The sequence below is a fragment of the Elephantulus edwardii genome, unplaced genomic scaffold, assembly GCF_000299155.1.
Source record: "Elephantulus edwardii isolate Elephantulus edwardi_28Jun2011 unplaced genomic scaffold, EleEdw1.0 scaffold00115, whole genome shotgun sequence".
NCBI classification, from domain to species: domain Eukaryota; kingdom Metazoa; phylum Chordata; class Mammalia; order Macroscelidea; family Macroscelididae; genus Elephantulus; species Elephantulus edwardii.
In genome coordinates, this window is record NW_006399865.1 from 2,759,226 (window position 1) to 2,779,217 (window position 19,992).

The following is a 19,992-nucleotide window of genomic DNA, read 5'->3' on the forward strand; positions in this document are numbered from 1 at the left end:
CAACACCAAAGCTCAAAGGTGTCAATTCTTTTCCAGTCATCCTTATTCACTGTCCAGCTCTCAGGTGTATAGCAAGTGATCAGAAAGACTATGACCGGAATCAGACCCATCTTAGTCTTCAAACTGACATTACTAATCCTCAATAAGTTGGAAAGGTTCCTAACTGCAGATTTTCTCCGTGTAAGGCATCTCCTTCTTTCCTGACTGATGGTACCAACGGAGTTACTTGTGGATCCAAGCAAGATGAAGTTGTTGACAGTTTCAATCTCCTCTCCATATATCATGATGCTGCGTATCGGTCCAGTGGTAAGAATCTCCCCCCCGCCCCCAACACTGAGATACAATCCATACTGAAGGTTGCATTCCTTGATCTTCTGCAACAAGTGCTTCAAGTTCTCCTTTATCTCAGCAAGCAAGGTTGTGTTCATAGAGTCCAGCTTCTTGGATAATTTGCTCAGAATACAGATTGAACAGGGATGGAGAGAGAATAAAACTCTAGCACACTTCCTTCCCAATTCCAAAATATGCAGTGCTCCCCCGCTCCGTCTGCACAACAGCCTCCTGATCCAAGTATAGGTTCTGCATGAGCACAATCAAGTGTTCTGGGATTCCCAGTCTTCTCCACGTCAGCCACAACTTGTTATGATCCACACAGCCAAGTACCTTTGCATAGTCAATAAATCACAGACAGACATTCTTCTGGTAGTCCTTACTTTCATCCAGGATCAATCTGACATCAGCAATGATATCCCTGGTGCCATGGCCTATTCTAAATCCTGCTTGAACTTCTGCCAGTTCCCTATCTATATACAGTTCCAGCCATTTTTGAATGATCTTCAGCAGTATTTTGCTTGTATGTGATATCAATAACATTACGTGGTAATTCCCACATTCAGATGGATCACCTTTCTTGGGAATGAGAACAAATATGGACCTCTTCCAATCTGTTGGCCAGACAGCTGTTTTCTAAATGTCCTGGCATAGACTGGTGAGTGCATCCAAGGCTGCATCTGTTGATTAAAACAAGTCAATTGGTATCCCACTGAGTCCTAGGGCCTTATTTGTTTTTTCCAATGCCTTCAACTCAGCTTCTACTTCCTCTTTCATTACCATTGGTTCCTGTTCATATGGTACTTTCTGAAATTTTCCAGTGTCAATAAATTTTTTTCTGGTACAGTGACTATGTGTATTTCCTCCATCTTCTTTTGACGCTTTCTGGGTCATTCAATATCTTGCCCATAGCATCTTTCTGTATTGTGACAGGAGGCTTAAATTTGTTTTTCAGTTATTTTAGCTTGAGAAATGTAAGAAATGTAGTATTCTGTAAACTTTCATTATGAAATCCTTGTCTGAAAAGATATTGCCAAATGTTTTTTCCCCCCAGTCAATAGGTTTTCTTTTCACCCTGTTGTAAAAAGTTTTTGATGCACACAGGGATTTAATCTTTACAAAGTCCCATTCATCAGTTTTGTTCTCTCCTGGTTGGGTATTTCTATCTGTATTTGCCTGCCTTTTTTATACCATGGGCTAGGCCTACTAAGATTAGTCCTCCTTTATCTCTTATGATCTTTATGGATTTAGACTTTACCCCTCGGTCTCCGCTCCACCTTGAGTTGATTTTTGTGTATGGTGAGATGTGTGCATCCTGCTTCAGCTTTCTGCAGGTAGTAGCCCAGTTTTGCCAGCACCATTTGGTGAAGAGGTTGTTGTTTCCCATTTCATATCAGTGGGCCATAGATAGATGGATTAATTTCTGCGTTCTTTATTCCATTCCATTGGTCAATGTGCCTGTCACTGTACCAGTACTATGCTGTTTTGGTTATTACAGCCGTGTAGAAGGTTTTGAGGTCAGGGAGTGCTATGCCTCCCACTTCATTCTTGTTTTTCAGAAGTGCTTTGCTTATTTGAGGTCTCTTTCCTCTCCAAGTAAACTTGCCAATTGCCTTTTCTATCTCCTTGAACAATGAATTTGGTATCTGTATTGAGATTGCATTAAAGATGTAAATTGCTTTTGGTAGAATTATAATTTTCACTATATTGAGTCTTCCTATCCATGAACAGGGAACATTTTCCCATTTATATACATCTTTTCTTTTTCTCACAGAAGTGTTTTGTAGGTTCCTCTGTAAAAGTCTTTTGTGTCTCTAGTTAAGTTTATTCCTAAGTATCTCAATTTGTGCTTGGCTATTGTAAACAGTATTGCTTTCTTAGTTTGCTTATCTGTGGTATGTTTTTTGTTGTTGGTTTTTTTGTTTGGTTTTGTTTTGTTTTGTAGAGGAATCCCACTGACTTTTGTATATTCACCTTGTATCCTGCCACTCTACTAAACTGGTCTACTAGCTCTAACATGTTTGTTGTTGAGTCCTTGAGGTTTTCTGTATTGTGTGTCAATCTACTTTGTTGAGAGTCTTCCTCTCTGTCATTGACCTTCTACCTTTCCCAGCATGGTATCCTTTTTCCAAGGACTGACTCCTGATAACATGTGCAAAGTAATTGAGACCAAGTTTCACCATCCTTGCCTCTACTGAGCACTCTGGCTGCATGTACTTCAAGACAGATAGATTTTCTGTTGTTGTTGTTGTTGTTGTTGTTGTTCTTCGGCAGTCCATGGGATACTGAAACTCTCTGCCAACACCATATTCAAAGACCTTAATTCTTCTTTGGTCTTCCTTATTCACTGTCCATTCCTTAACATAAGTTTAAACAATTCTAAACTGGCCAGGTCAGGGCAAAAGTTGAAATCAACCTCCAAACCCATCCCAGATCTCAGAATCTGCCTTTTCAGCCACACTGCTGAGTGGTTTGTATGCACTACTGTTGGAGCAGCACTCATATAAAAACCAAATTTAAACCTCCAACTCAGAGGGGCATGAAGTCCCAGAAGGATGAAACAGAAGGAATAAAGACCTTGCTATTCCCTAACAAGTAGTGACCATTTCATTTGCATCTAGGCTTTGCCAAGAATAACTCAATATAAATGGGAGCTGACTCATTTAGGTCCCTTAAATGCCTGGAAATAAAATTTGTTGTTGTCATTGGGTGCCACTAGGTGCAGTATGACTTATAGCAACCCTACAAATGACAGACCTGAATCCTGCCCTATCCCTTGCCATCCTTATCTCTGACATTCTAGAGCCCGTTGCTGAGGTCTCTGTGCCAATCCATCTCATTACTGACCTTCCATCTTTTCAAGCATGATGTCCCTATGAGAGATGAAGCTTCGCCATCTTTACTTCCAGTGAGCACCCAGGCTATACTTTCCTCAACACATACCTGTGTGTTCTTTTGGCAGTCCATGGCTATTCAGTACTCTACTCCAGCGCCATGACTCCAAGGCATCAATTCTTCTTCTGTCCTCCATAGGATGTGTAGCAGATGACTGAAAAGAAGACCATGACTGTAATCAGGTAGACATAAATCTTCAAACTGACATTGGTGCTCTTCAGTATTTTGGAGAGATCCCAGACATGGAATTGACCAACGCAATAATACGTCTTCTGATTTTTTGACAGCTGGTACCAAGGCTTTGTTGATTGGATTGCTGGTCCCGTGGTAAGGATCATCACTTTCTTGATGTTGAGATGTAATCCATACTGAAGGCTATAGTCCATAATCTTCTGCAGCAAGCGTTTCATATCCTCCTCACTTTCAGCAAGCCGAGTTGTGACATCTGCATAACACAGGCTCTTGGTGAGTCTTCCTTCAATCTTTATGCCATACTCCTCTTCATAGAGTTCAGCTTCATTAACTATTTGCTCAGCATCTAGATTGAATATGCAGAAAGGATACAACCCTGATGCACACCCTTCCTAACTGGAAACCATGCAATGTTCCCATGCATGTTCAGACCACAGCTTCTTGATCTAGGTATAGATTTCTCATGAGCACAGTTAAGTGTTCTGAGATTCCCACGCGTCATAGACCAAGACTTGTATAAAAAGTTGAAGGAAAAGCATTTGTCTCTCCTCACCAAAGTTTTCCTTCCTGCTTGTTACTTTTTCAAAAAATGTGGCATGTTTGCACACTGCATGCTTTGGCCTTAATTGCAGATACCTATTAGGTGGACCAGCACGGCATCCCTGGATTTGACTGCCCTGTCCACAGGCACTCTAATCAGTTTCTCATGGCCCCATTGGCCACATCATTAAGGAGATCCCTTTTTAGAGAATGTCTCCCACTCACCAGACACTGGGCGAGACACCTGGGCCTATATTATCTCATTTAATCCTTCCAAGAGCCTTAATGAGCAGGTATTATCATGCTCATATTTTTACAGGAGATAATACAGTTGTTCCAAGGATCAAATCATACTTGAAAGTGCTTTGCAAGCTGTCAATCTGGAGATTTACAAATGCTAGCTATTATTCTCGGTAATAGCTAGTTCTCAGTGTTGAATCAACAAATACCCTTGAACCACATCTCCAAACAACTTAAAGCAGCATCATGAAAGACAATGTCCCCTTCCTCTACTGCCACCCAATCCTGTCCCACATGGCTTTTTCTAGAGGTTGGGAACCAATATAAGGTCCTTGCTTAACATGTTTTCATGTTCAGAATAAAACAGAAATTGGAACCACTTCACTGGCCTCTCATTTGCGGGGACCCAATGGAGTCAGCAGTCTTGCATATGATGCTTAATTCTGTCTATCCACTTGGCTAGACAATGGTATCCAGTTGTTTGGTAAAATATTAGTCAGGATGTTGTTATGATAGATATACTTACACTGGATTAAATCAGATGGCTTGAAACAAAGCAGATTCTTTTCCATTATTTGGGTGGGCCTCATCTACTCAGTTGAAGGTCTTAAGAGCACAAAAGGACCTTTCCTAAGGGAGGATTCTCTCTTCAGACTAGCAATAGAATTTTATTAGTGTTTTCCTTGTTCTCCTACTTGTTGGCCTGTGAGCTTGGGGCGATAAGATTACCAATATTTCTATCCTCCTCTACAGATTTTGGACTTAGCAGCACCTATACTTGTGTTAGCCAATTCTTCAGAAATCAATTCTGAGTTCCATCTCTCTCTTATTTATCCTGTTTCTCTAGAGAACTCTAAGACACAGGGAGAGGAAGGGGCAGAACGAAGCAGCTCTCTCTAGACTCCACAGCCAGGGCTCACATGAGTCCACTTCATCTTCTACATTCTTCCAAAGCAATAGGCCATCCTCTGAGCAAGTGTGATGGCCTGCTCATTTCATGCCTCAGCCTTGAAGCCGACCACGCCAACCAAGTGACTGTGCCCTGAACAGCCATGTCAAGGGTCAAAGGAGAGGAAATAAACACTTTCTACCAGGACAGGATATTCACCCCAATGGTCAAGTGAGGAAAACCCTTAAGAGACAAATCCAGTCCAGCTGGCTCTTAACATCATTTCCTCGAGTCTGCCTCTCAGAGTCGCTTCCTAGAGATGAGCCCTTTTGCAGGGTGGAAATGACCTAAGCGACTCCTGGGCCTGGATATTTACCTGACCTATTCGCCTGGCTCAGGAAGGAAACGGAGACCAGAGGAAAGGGCGTGAGAACAGTCAACAACCAGGCAAGTGAACAGTCGCCCAGTAATAAGCAGGGCTGCATGGATTTTCTCAGGGCTTGGTGTCCCCATGTCCTCCTATTACCTGTAACTATGAAAGGAATGCACAGTGTGAATGTCGCTGTCAGTTCTCTCTGAGCGCCATTTGCCACTGAAATGTGTTTCTACTTTATCTTTTGCACTTTAGCAGTTCCCAGCTATTAACTCTCAAGTCAGCACTTTTGGATGGTTATTACCCTTAAATTTAGCTCATGGTTAAGCGCCATGTACTGTTTTCCATAGTCCTTTATAGGCACTGAGCAAGTGCTCTAATAACTTGGAGCTCACGGAAGCAGAGCCCATTATCCGTGCTATTGGTTTCCACATTCTTAGAACTTGCCCCACACTTATCTTGCAGTAACTATACAACAGACATTCCCTGGATGAATAAATACGCTGTCTTGGCTTTTATTTACTTCCCCCCCCCCCATAATTCAGGCATTGACTGAGTAGAAAGGTATCTGGGCATTTATAAAGGCACAACAAAGGTAGAAGCTTTTCATGATTTTTATATTGCTTTAGAGATAAGAATCAAGCCTATCCTCATGTGACTAAAAACCATTCTTCTGATTCCACCGACAACAAGCAGCAACAGAGGTACGAGGGAGGTGGCTGGTGATAAGACCGCTGGTTTTTGCATTCTGTACAGCTGGGACAGAACTGTGCTGAAAAGAAAAGGCCCCAGGGCCAGGATGGCTGTAGAGGCTGGAAGCTGTCACCTTCTCGTCAGTGCCTTTCCACCTCCGCCAGCTCAGACCAATACCGAAAGCCCTCCTCCTTTCCGGATGAAGCCAGCTGCTAACACACCGCCCAAGGCTGGCTTCCCTACTCCTGCGCTCCCACTCCGGAGGCAGCCTTACAACAAAAAAAGAACACGGACAGGCCGAGCTCATCACTGGTCCCGGCAGCCTGCTGGCGTGCCACTTCTATTTGCTTCACTGCCTGAGAAGTGTCTGTGACAGTCACAGTGCAACTTAAATGCCAGCTTCCCTTTCCTAGGAGACAGTCAGAGGCACTCCGTCAACAGCCTGAGTGCCGACTCTATCCACTAAACTGGGGACACACACTATCGGCTCTTGGCCTTCAAGCCCTCTGTTCTCTTCTCCAACTGTCACTGGTATCTTGTTTGTTGCCATGCCAAGCAAGCTCCAACTCATGAGGACCTTAGGACAACAAGAAAGGCCGCCTGTCCTATGCCATCTCCATGATCCTTGATCTGCTTGAGTCTACGGTAGCTGTGTCAAATCCATCCCACAGAGGGCTTCCCTCACTTTTGCTGCCCCCCTGTTTTATCAAGCAGGCTGCCCATCATCCTTGCTTCTGAGAAAGGACTATTCTGGTTGCAGTGCTTTGAAGACTGACTTGTTTGTTCCTCTGGGAGTCCAATACAGTCAATATTCTTCACTAACACAACAAGTTGAATGCACTAGTTCTTCTGTCTTCCTTCTTCATTGGGCAGCTTTCACAAGTATATAAGGGGACTGAAAAGTTTGTGGGCTGTCACTGTTAATTGCATCAAGAAGTCACAGAAGGGACAAGAAACAGGGCAGCTGGTGAACCACGGCCTAGGCCCAGTTCCTAGTCACCGTCTAGCTAAGTGATTGGAGTTGTCTGCTTTGACCACTCAGCCCCACTGGCCTCATCTGCAGAATGGGGATTGGCTAAGAAGACCACCACAGTTTAGGCAGGCTTCCAGTGAACAGTCAATGAGTCAGGTTTTGTTCTTTTGTTGTTGGAAAGAATCACCATCTGGCCAGTACTTCTTGCTGCCTATTTGTGCCTGGACAGAGAGACAGGTGAGCAGCACCGCTCCCTAGGTTTCAGGGCCAATGTTTTGAAGGCCACATTTTCCCTAATTTCAGTTGATAGGATGGTGAGCTGTCATCTGTACTACCAGCCACTCTGTCAACCAAAGGAGACCACAGAATGTAAACCAACATGAGCGCTGCTTCTCTCTCCCTTTGTGTTTCTGCCATGGCCACAGACGTGCTAATCATTTTGATATCATCACTTGACCTTCCTTCCCAAAATACACATGACATCATTCCTTCACTCAAAGAAGAAAAACGAGTCATTCATCAACACTGGATAAAGCTCTGAAGCTCTTAGCTGGCATTTTGAGAGTTCCAGAATCTTCCCCCAAGGTGACTTCTCCAGCATTCTCTCTCCTGGCCCCTCACTCAGCATCCCATGCTCTGGCCAGCACTGTCCCGACTCTCAGAGCTATCGTGCCTATTCCTGCTGACATGTCTCTGCAAGCCTCTCTCTCAAAGGTGCCCCGCTCTTGGTCTTTGATGTATAAGCCACCTATCTGACAAGGCAGCTTATGTCCCACCTCCCTGAAGCAAGGTTTCTTCTCTGCTCAAAACCAGAATCATCCCTCCCTTCTCCAAATTCTAAAACCTTCATCTAAACCATCAAATCAGCACCCAGCCATCAATGAGTATTTCTTCATTGTTGTGCCTCTGTCCTTTGCCAGGCGCTTAAGGGAAAAGGCTGCAGTGTCCATAAACGCAGCGACAGGCAACCTTCTCTCAAACAGAGATAATATCCGTGGCCATTAAAAACACATTTTCAAAGTCCACGACTCGATTCTGCCCTCCAGTCCTTAAGAGTTTTACCACAGTTTGCAGGAGGATCACCCTGTGCCCGCCACGAGGCGAAGCATTTTCAGGAGACACACCTCTCTTCTTCCAGCTTTCTGTGGAAGTCAGTAAACTACAAGCCCTGTTTTACAGACAAGACACAGCACAGGAAGGTAAAGAATGGGCCCAAGAATTGCAGTTGTTTACACAATCACGTGACTATGATACCTTGTTATACTTATGTCTGGACACTGTGAAAAGATCTGGGCATTTTCTGGAACACTGTGAGGTTACCAAAAGTGAGTCCACTAGGAAAAAAATCATCAAGCAATAATACATTCGTCTCTGCCAGCAAAGGAGGGGTAAGAGGCCCCATTAGGCAGAAGGGTGAGGTGAGAAAGAAGGGGGGAAGAGGGTCATGGCCTGGAGTCTACTGTAGAGAACTGATCTATGGAGATGCTCTTTCACTTTGTATATAGGGGCTCCGGTGGCATAGTCTGCAGTCAGTTGCTCTTCCAACCCAAAGGCTTCATGCCTCTAATTCTTCAAATGAACCAGCTGCTCTCAAGAGGAAAGACGGGCAATTTCCTCCTGTTGGGATTTGCTTCCTTGGACACCCAATGGAGGGCCATGAGAAGTCAGACTGACTCAATGCCTGAGCTTTGAGTTTTATCTCATACATGTTGTTGTTGTTGTTCCTGTTAGATGCTGTCGAGTCAGGTATGACTCATACTGACCCTGCGAACAATGTCCTACCCTGTGCCCTCCTCACCACCTCTCTGACACACTCAAGCCCACTGTTACAGTCACTGTCATAAAGATTTTTTAAAACAAAACTAAAATGCCGTTTGAACGTATTTTATAAATATTCGGAAACCTTCATTTTCATCCCATGGGAGCTTTTAAAAAGGACATATTACAGACTCTAGAAATGTTTCCATGACATGCAGGAAGGGATAAATAAAAGGCAGAGGGGAAATGGGGATCCCAGGGAGAAAGTAGTATGAGAGCTGTTGTATTGGGAAAACTGTATTCATGGCATGGAAAAATATGTTTACGAACTGTCAAATGGTAAAACCAATTTGCACTGTAATTTTACCCAAATCACAAGAAAAAGTTACAAACATTAGTTATAATTATTGTTATAGAACAAAATGTGTATGAATGATTGAAAAATCAATATGATGTTTGTTATTACTTATTATCATCTCTTGCCTCCAGAATGAAATATCCCTGAGTATAAACTTCCATTCCAAAACAAAGTTACAAATAAATAAATCCAAACTAAAAGAAATGTTCCCGGGAAACATGCACAGGCATTTTGAAGAGGTTAAACAGAACCAGTGCAACCTCATATCATCAAAGCATTTGGAAAGTTTTTTTAGGTGACACACATGGTAGCAAGTCTTATAGTAGACCTACATTTTATCTCAAAGTATGGTAGACTAATTTGCAAAAGGAGTTGTTAGGTGGTGCACACTCAGCTGCTAATGGAAAAGGTGGAGGTTTGAATCATAAAGCCAGAAAATACCAGGGAATGTGAAGGAGCTCTGGTGGAGTAGTAAGGAGATACGTTGTGTTGTTAACCAGAAGACTGGCAGTTCAGGGCCACTAGCAACTCCTTGGGAAAAAGATAGGAAGTGTCCTTCCATAAAGATTGACAGACTCAGAAACCCAGTGGAAGGTTGCTGTGAGTTGAAATTGTCTCAAAAGCCATGGGTTTAGGTTTTCTGGTTTTATGAGAACTTGACATTTTCACTTGGAAGAAGACTGAAATGCCTATCTCTTAATATATGACTGGTCAAACCAACTAAAAATTAGTGAAGTTATAGAAGATTTGAACCCACAGAAACACATTTATTCTAATAGTTGGCATGGAATGTTGCATCCTTACATGAGAACATTCATTTATCTCAAGGCCATACGGAATACTGACAAGAACTGAGAATGCATTACGCCTAATATGTACTGGGCTCTGATGCCAAGGCATCCCAAGGCTAGAAATCAATAATAGAAAAGTAGAATTCTTAAAAAAAATTACCTAAGATCAGGCAATCTCCTCCTGTGCGATTGCGGCCTCTGAAAAACCAATGGAGGGCCAGCTACGGGTAGGTTCCAACTTGATAGTACTCAACAACAACTACCTAAGTTTGAAGCTTTAAAAAGAAAATATAACTTTTCTATTCAATAATTTATGCACATGTTGGGGAAAAAGTTTACAGACTAAACTGGTTTACCATTCAACAATTTATACCTTTTTTAGCATGTACTTATTAATAATAAGATGAATGGCATACATCATAATAGGAAGAAAAATGGGTAGGTCAAAACAAATTAATGAAAATAGGCAATAAAATGAAAAAGACATATGGCAAACTAGAAAAAAATATTTGCAACATATGTACAAAGGATTAATTCCTTGAGTAAAAATTCTAAATAATTCCTAGGTAAGAAAAAACCATAATGACAATTAGGAAACACTTAGAATTGAAGACAATGGAGGGGGGGAGCCCTACAAACAAAAAAAGCTAGAGGATATGGCCAAAATAGTGAAATTTATTATGAAGATTATAGCTTAAAGACCATGGTAAAAAATAATAATTTCTAAATTAATTCATTAAACAACCATCTCAAAGGGTTAGAAAAAGGACAACAGAATTTAACTTAGAGGGGAACTAAAAGGAAGAAATAAGGGCAGGAACAGACAAGCAATTAAGATGCAACAAGAGTAACAACCTAAAGAAAGGTCTCATCTTCAGAACATTAATTAAGAAAGAAACATTTTAAACCTATGATAAAACTGAAGGGAGCACAGAAATAATATCAGGAATAAAGGAATACTAAAAATGTTAGAGGAATAAAGTGAAAAATTTCACTAGCTATGAAATCAACCAGGAAGAAAGAAACTACGATTAAATATAATTCCTAGAAAAATATACAGAACCAAAAATGACTGAAAAGAGGAAAGCCAAATAGCTCATAATCAATCACTGAGTACATTGAATTAATAGTTTAAAATCTGTGTAAGAGTTATGCTAAATTCCAAAGTGATTTCTACCAAAGATTAAAAGAATAAAAAAAAATGTTTTGAGATATGGGAATATAGGTATCTTTGCCATTATTTGCTGTCATCTCTTGCATCAAGAATAAAATATCCTTCACGAAAATACTGGTCACTTGAATTTGCCTCCATATAATTTAGATTGAACAAGTGTCTGATATTCTATTAATAAGTAAACAAATGCATGTATACATACGTGTGTATGTGTCTGCATATGTATGTGAATGTATATACCTTCTCATTAGAATGGGTGTTGTACATACTAATATTTTCAAAGAACACTTTTTAGAAAGGCTAGGCTGGTAAAACCAAGAGACTGGTGAAACCCTAACACTGTGGCTCTTAGTTAATATTCAAACCTGAAGGATGGATCAACTTTCAGCCAAAAAACAGACAGATATAATTAAAGATTGTATAAAACAAAATGTTTATGAATGAAACATACTGTAAAGGTATTATTATATGAAAATAAAACAATGCTTTTTAGAAAACAACAGCAGATAGGCCTATAAGGTCATAATACCTGGGAAGCACTGACATAGTAACCAACTATGTACGTTTAAAAGAACAGCATTTGCCCAAAGACAAAGGCCAGAAGGTAGAAAGGGGTTGGACAGAAGGATTAATGGAAATTGAATCCCCGAGAGAGAACAGGAAAGGGGCAATTACACAAGAAATGCGTGTTATAGGGAGCTCTGGTGGCCTAGTGGCAAGAAGGTGTGCTGAAATCCCAAAGGCATGAGGTTCGAGGCCACTAACTGCTTGGTGGGAAAAGATGGGCAATCTCCTCCCACGCAATTAACTGCCTCTGAAAACCCACTGGAGGGTCAGTTCTGACTCTATAGTATACAACAACATTGTAAATAATGTTTTTGTGGTTGACAGCCTTCGAGTCGAGCATGACTCATAGTGACCCTATGAACAAAAGGCCTGAAGCCCCTCTAAAACTAGTGACATTTTTCAAAGATCATAGAGTTTCCAGAGTCAAGTTGTTTAGGAAGTGGATGCCACTCCTGCTTCCAAAATTAATGTTCTAAAACAAAATATGTACGAGTTGTTGAATAAAAACCCAGTTTGCTTTGTAAACATTTACCCAAATCCCATATACTCAGACCAGCCCTAGCACAAAGGCCAAGGTGAGATACGCAGAGCAAAGAAGTAGCCCGAATCTTTGATGGCCTCAGATTACTGTTCTCTGAATATTCTGCCTTTGGGTCCATCTGACCTTAGACTTACAAATCCAAATTTGAGCTACTTTGTTAGTAGCAGTCAAAAGGAAATACGGAAATATTTTCTTCTTCAATTTCTTAATAATCTATACCCCACAAATATTTCCTTTTAAAATCTGCTACTGACTTGTTTGTTGTCAGAGAAACAGAATAAAAACTCAGAATGTTGTTTAAAAAATGCTTTTCAGAAATTCTAAGGTGGGGCAAAACCATGCATAAAGCGCTCTCAACGACATCTCATTTACTCACCGCTGTCAAGTCAAAACGGACCCTCCAGCCGGTTTCCAAGCATGTAAATCACCTGGGAGGAGGTCACCCTTCTCCCTCAGAGCCACTAGTGGGATCTAACGGCCAGAGACACGCGACCTTTGAGTCAGCAGCACAACCTCCAATAGACTTCATCACTAAGAGTGCCCCTCTCAAAAAAATAGTGAATTTGACGGTCCATAAATTCTACATCTTTACCCTCAGGGGAGAAGGGCTCTGAGGTTGAGTGTTACTTGGAGGCTTTATCAGCTATTAAACAATTTCAGTGTAAAGACCCATTGAAACACTTAGAGACAGAATAGCAAAACAGTGGTTTGGTCCCTCAGCTTCGGCTAAATGGAAGCAGGCTCTGCTGAAATCAAAGGGCAAGAGAAGGATCCTTCATTTCAGTCCGTTTCTTTTTCTAGGTATTAACAAAAGGTAAGAAACAAGAGGTCCAGACAAAGGAATAAAGGAATTACAAAGGAATAAAGGCATTATAATCCCCTCAGCACTGGAGAACGTGTTCTATTAAATTCACTGTGTGTTTTGCCCACTACTCATTCGTCTGTTTGTCATGCTGTGGTGGCTTCCCTGTTGGCGTGGTGTTGCCAGCTGTGCCACACCAGGATTTCAAATAGTCTCCCACAGCGGACAGGTGTCAGCAGTTTCCAGACTAAGACAGATGGGGAAGGAAGACCTGGCTAATTCTGGGGCGAGGTGAGAGGTAGTCAGTGAAAATGTCACAGGAAGAACCCTGTCTAATCTAGTGCTCAAAGATGAGGCCCACACATTGGAAGGCACTCAAGATATCAAGGCCAAAAGCTGCCTTCTGAGAGCAGAGTCTACCTTAAAAAAATAATATTGAAAAGAGTACAGCTTTTGGGACCTTCATTTGCTGATATGGTAGGACTCAAAATGAGAGAAAAAAACCCCACCCTAAACAAATCAGCTGCAAATGTCCATTAATAACTGGAACACAGAAAGCACAAAGCATTATGCTAGGCATTAGCTGAAATGGTCATTATGAAAAGGGGAATCATATGGTTTACTATGCTGGGAACAAAAACTTGAAGATGAATGGAGTCTCATTCATTTTCAAAAAAGAACATTTCAATATCCTGAAACGCAGTGTTGTCAGTGACAGGATAATTAATATCCATATGCTTACCAGAAAGATCTGTTAATATGAATATTATGCAAATTTACACACCACCACCAATGGTAAAGATGAAAAAAGTTACCATCTGCAGTTTTAAATTGATCAAACATGCAATCATGATGCATTGATGATTACTGGTGATTGGAATATAAAATATAGAAACAAAGAAGGATCAATAGTTGGAAAATATGGTCTCACTGATAGAAAGTTGTAAGACAAATGATTTATTCATTGCAAATACCTCCCTCCCCAACATACACGTGGCCTGGCAGAATGGAATACACAGGAATCAAATAGACAGCATATGTGAAGAAAGACTATAGAAGAGCTTACTATCAATAAGGACAAGGCCAGAGGTGAGGTTCAAGTTGAAGTTGAAGACAAAACAAACCAAAACATGGCCAAAATACACGTGAATTCAGAGACCATCTCGAGAATAGAATTGGTGTATTAACATTAATAACCCAAGACAACGCCAACTGCAAAGACATGAAAGGTATCACGCTTGAAGAAAGCAAAAGGTCATTAAAAAGACAAAACGGGGGTGGGAGTAACAAAGATAGATGTCAGAAGAGACTCTGAAACTCTCTCTTGAAGATAAAGTAAAAGACGACATGAAGAAGCAAAGAAGCTGAACAGAAGATTTCAAAGGGCAGCTCGAGAAGAGAATGTAACGTTGTCACACTGAAATGAAAAAAAAAAAAAACCTAGGGGTTAAAAAATCAAATGGGAGAACACACTTGGCATTTCTCACCCTGCATGGAAGAAAAAAAAAAAATCAAGCCTTGAGTTGCAATGCAGACAAAAAAATTTAATGGCACAGAAAGCATCAAAAAGCAGATAGAAGAAATATAGAGTCACTACTAAAAAGAACTGGTTGGCTTACAATCATTTTAGGAGGTGGCAGATGATCAAAAAACTGACAGTACAGACAAGTTTCAAGCTGTAGTGAAGGTAGGCAGAACAGACCATCCAGGAGGCTTGGCTCTATGAGGAGGAATGAAGCATCAGGGTTGGAGAAGGAATGAGGCATCAGGGTTGGAGGAAGACCTAACAACCTGCATTATGCTGATGACACAACCCTGCTTGCTGAAAATGAGGAGGACCTGAAGCGCTTGCTGCAGAAGGTCAAAAACTACAGCCTTTAAAATAGATTATAGCTCAACATCAAGAAAACAAAGATTGTCACCACTGGGCCGATTGGCAGCATCATGATAGATGGTGTTAACAGCTTCAGTTTGCTTGGCTCATCAATTAACACTCTTGGTACCAGCATCCAGGAAATCAAAAGACAAATTACATTGGGAGAGTCTGCTGTCAGAGACCTCTTTTAAAGTACTGAAGAGCAATGATATCATTCTGGAAACTAAGGTGCGCCTGGTACAGGCCATGGTCTTTGCGATTACTTGCTGTGCATCAGAGAGCTGGACAATGACTAGGGATGATAGAAGGAGAATTGATGCCTTTGAGCTGTGGTGCTAGAGAAGAGTAATGAATATACCATGGACTGTCAGGAGAACAAACAGGTCCGTCCTGGAAAAGGTGAGACCAGGCTGCAGTCCCTAAACTTGCATTTTCAATCCTCCAGCTGCTCTATGGAAGAAGGATGGGCAATCTCCTCCCATTTGATTTCAGCCTCTGAAAATCCACCGGAGGGTCATCTGTGGGTCAGTTCCGACTCGATGGTAAATGTCAACAGTATCGGTAGATGGATATATCACGCGCAGCATTTAGAGACTTTTGCCCTTAGAAGCATGATTTTCCTCTTATTGATGAAAGTATTTTCCAAGGAATGTTAGTTTGCTCTTTCCTTCAATATTTTATAAGCACCAGTGCCCAATTTCTGAACAGTGTTAGACAAAGTCACCATTTCAGACCATGTGGATGAGTTTATTAATGCCACGTGTTATTTTTATGTATGTTTGGGGTTTTGTAATATTTAGGGGAAAATATTGTAATGTCTAAAAACTCCAACTGAGGTACGCTTCACTGGGTTTCCAAGGCGGCAAATCACATGGGATGACACTGCCTAACTTTCTCCATCAGAGTCTCCCTGCCAAAGATGTGCGGCCTTTCTAGGTCAACAGTGCGACTCCTTACGCAGTAAAGTCTCAAAAGCGTATCTCAATTTATTTTATAAATACACATTATTGAATTCTAATCTGATTAAGGATCTCTCCCAAATCTTAGTGTTAACTGCACTCTGTAATGAGTCTGTAGAATGTTCCTCTTCATATAAGAGACTTTTCCCGGCAGGAGGACAAAAGTTATTTTCTAACAGGAGAGACACCTGGGTATATGCAAATACATTACAACACATCTATCATCTTACTGAAGGAATCACCTTTGAGTTTCCCCAGGCTTCATATGTACCCATATCATCTCAAATCCCCGTCTACACAAGACAGGGAGCCTCCAAAAAAGGACAGAATTTATTTTTTTTAGACTAAAGTAATAATTAACAAAATATACTTCCTTCGTGTATTGTTGCTGCCTTCAAAATTCCATGTTTATGCTGCATTTAGGTTACAATAACAAGGAATAATGAGAACATAACAAGGAAGTCCGTATGTCCGCAAATATGTGATCACTGAAATATTGCAGACACCCGCGTGTCCTATACTTTCAGCATTGGTATGTTGTTTTTTTTTTTTTAAATTTTGACATAAATGGCATGTTTTGGAGCAAACATGTTCTGTCAGTATGTTAATCGTGTGAGTGCTCTCAACACATTTTGTTGAAAGGCTGTAAATAAAAACCTATAAGCATATTTAGCTGAATGGCTGTCAAAGTGTGCTGGTGTATTTGGTGGTGTTTATATGCTCTCATTTCTGTAACTGGAAAATAAAGTATGTTATATCATTACTTGGCAGGTCCTCCCTTTGATGGTACCAAGAATGGCTAACCCGCCGGCATGATTAGACGAGAGAGCAGGGTTTAGATGAAGAGGTGTATTACCATCACAGAAAGGGGCAGATCACGACAGTATCTCCCTACAACTTTGAGGATGCTGTTTAAATGATTAGTAACTCCACCGTGATAGCACACAAGGAATATGCTGAACTTGACTTCCAAGGTGAAGTCTCAAGGCTGAGGGTTGAATATTGAATATTGTTATGATGTTTCAACAAACAATCATTAAAAGGCAATATTAGCCCAATCAAAGGATTTTGGTTTGGGGGGGGGGGTTTGGGGGTTTTTTGGTTGGTTGGGTGTTTTTTTACATAAGAAACAAAAATAAAAGGTATTATCTAGCATGGGTTCCTCTTTTTTGTTTTGGGAAAGATAAAAATCAATCACTTCCATCAAGCATCCTAAATACTTCCCAACTTCAAAAGGAAGGAATGAAAGGGATGGAGGAAGAGGAGAGAGAAACCCAAAAACAAAGATGGTCTCGATTTCTAACATTTGAGCGCCATGGCAATTTCTGAAGACGTTGTCGTTGCTATTATGAAGCCTGGTGCACTTTCTGGGGATTAGACTACAGAATGCTCGGCATCTGTCTTTGTCTTATCTCAATCCTTGGGTTTAACCCCTTCTACTTGGCTCACTTGAAGAAGAAAGAGACCCTCAACAGTAACAACAACAATGAGCTCGAAGCATGGCAGAGATTGTGAGGACGGTACAATACTAGTCAGGATTTTGTTCTGCTGCATCCAGGACCCTATGCAACAGAGCTGACACCATGGAACCCAACAAGCACCCACTTTCCACATGGGTCAGCCCTACCTCTTTGGGATCTTCTCAGTGACTACACTGTCAGGTGTCGCTTTTGTTTCCCAAGTAACATTCAGAAGCAGGGATTTGCTTCCAGCACATTAACTTTCCTCAGCACCTCAGGAAACAGCCAAACTCAGTCTCTGATGGGCTCCGTTAAGCCCATGTCCCGAAAATAAACAACACGGTCCCAAGAAGTATAGCCACCTCTTCTTCTCCCATCAGAACGAAGAAGCAACAGGAATCACTTGAGGAAGGTGACGATTGTGTGTCTTGCAGTGGTAAGACTCTCCTAACACTCTTTTGTTCAGGTGATTCATTGTTTGCTCAACAACACGATGTGCATTTTTCCTGAGAGGAAGGCCCTGGATGTATATTTACTCAAAGCTCTTAATTTATACTTCCTTTCCTTTTAATTGGTGCCCCGTCATTTAAAATTAGCTGGTGAACATGGGCTCTTGCTTTCATAGGCAAACTCTCTCGGCTGAGTTTTCAATAATTACACCCACAGTGGCCTGAGGTTGATCAACCAGCTGGCGACGTGGCTGGTTTGTTTTTCCCTGGCTCCTTGTATCTGTATTTAGAAATTGTTGTTTTGGAGTGGGATGAGGTGTCGGTGTGATGTTTTTCTTTCTCTTTAATCTGACATAGAGTAGGATTAATTTTTATACCCCAGGCTGGAGTCAAGTTAAATAAGCTGGCCTGTAACCTCACTGGATAAAGAGACAACACGGAAAGACATTTTTTTTTTTTTTTCACGAAACCCGAGATGGTCCCCGGGCTTCGAAAACACCACATTTGCTACAGCCATTCCTCGCTCTGTTTTTGGTTTGAGCAGTAACTAGATATAGGTAGGTACAAGGGGAGTGAAATTCATTTTCTCTGATGAGTAAAGGGGGAAAATGCCCACAGCCAGATTGTATCTGTCAGCCTCTCTGGTTCGCTCTCTGTCTCTCTTTTCTCAGAGACAGGCAGCAAGGATTGAAAGGGATCCAGATTTTCCCACTTCACCCTCACTTTGACAACATGAAAACGACAAGCAGCAGTCAACTTTTACAAGCTGCTCTCATTGTGTAACATGCTAAAGCCCAGCCAGATAACAAAGGTGCTGAGCAGCCCTTCACTGGCCAGGGAGCTGGCGGCGAACACACGCCTGGTTCCCAGGACATCTGCTGGCAGAAAGGGGTCGGGACAAGGCGTAGGGACTAACCTTCAATTTGTCATAGCGCTCGCTCAACGCTGCCACCTGATGATCGCGGTGCCGCCCCACCAGCTTACACAAGGCACAGATTAACTGGTCGTCGGTCACACAGTACATGTTCACCTTCTCCTCCTCGTGCTCCAGGCACATCAGCCCCCGGATGTGCGAGTCCGGGATGGGCTCAATCAGGCGGTGGCCTGTGAAGGGCTTCTTGTTCGGATGAGTGGCTTTCAGGCACTCGTCACAGTAGGACACTTCACAAGTGACACAGGTCTTCACGGCATCTTGGGCAGGCTCCTGGTCACAGAACTGGCAGAGAACCTTCTCAGCGGAGGTCATGGTGTTGGAGTCGAAGGCCCGCTCGCGGCGGGTCTCGCTGGGGGAGTTGGGTCCACTCACCGAGGCCTTCTGGAACCTGTCGATGATGTTCTGCAGGGTGACGTTGCGCTTGAGCCCGTCTAGACCTCGCTGGCTGAGGGTGATGACATGCCGGCAGGTGGGGCACTGGAAGGCGGTGATGGACTCCACGGGCTCGTTGGTGGCACAGTGCGACACGAGGATGCGGTGGGCGCAGTTGAAGCAGAGGCTGTGTGCGCAGGGCAGCAGGAGGGGGTCCTCAAAGAGCTCCAGACAAATAGGGCAGGTCAGTTCCGACTCCAGTGTTTCCATCTTCAGGCGAAGCTCTCCTGTGTCATCAGCAAAATCCCAGGAAGCTGATCAGCTATCTGGAAAGAGAACGGGAGATCTGATTAGGCACGCAGGGGTCAGCCATGGGGGGCTGTCAGCTCTGCCCGCCTCTGGGAGTTGCTCCAAAGGCCAGGTCACGGGAGGGGGGGCTGGTGTACATTCCAGGCAATTCTCTTTCAAGCCACTGGGAACATAAAGAGGGAAGAAAATACCCCACCCTGGCACACCAGCTCACATCACATTTTCACAAAGCTCAAGGCACTGAAAATAGTAAAACAAAACAAAATCGTGCTTTTTCTTCTCCAAACTAGCACATTATCGACATAGTAATTTCCATAATTTGTATCCAACCACCATAATCAGATTCAGCTCATTTACTTGGGGTCTATTATTGGGGACTAGATTCTTTGAGGACTTTTGAGTGTGTGACCACATATACTAATGTCCATGTAAAGTTTTAAAAGCAAAAATAACAACTACAAATCCAACTGTTTGAAAACGGTGGTAAAAACCAGAGAGACCAAAAACTTTTGCCGAC

General features: G+C 42.2%; 1 protein-coding gene across 3 annotated transcripts in view; it reads right to left on the bottom strand.

The window, feature by feature from the left end:
* Window positions 1–19,992, bottom strand: part of MID1 (midline 1 (Opitz/BBB syndrome)) — a 232,517-nt gene that overhangs the window by 146,798 nt on the left and 65,727 nt on the right. For 2 of the 3 annotated variants that reach the window (XM_006892359.1, XM_006892360.1), the window contains exon 2: window positions 18,777–19,492. In XM_006892359.1, the coding sequence (XP_006892421.1) occupies window positions 18,777–19,436 (660 nt within the window). In that variant the 5' untranslated portion in view covers window positions 19,437–19,492. Of the gene's footprint in view, window positions 1–18,776; window positions 19,493–19,992 lie in introns of those variants that run through there. The other variant, XM_006892361.1, reaches the window with a different exon arrangement.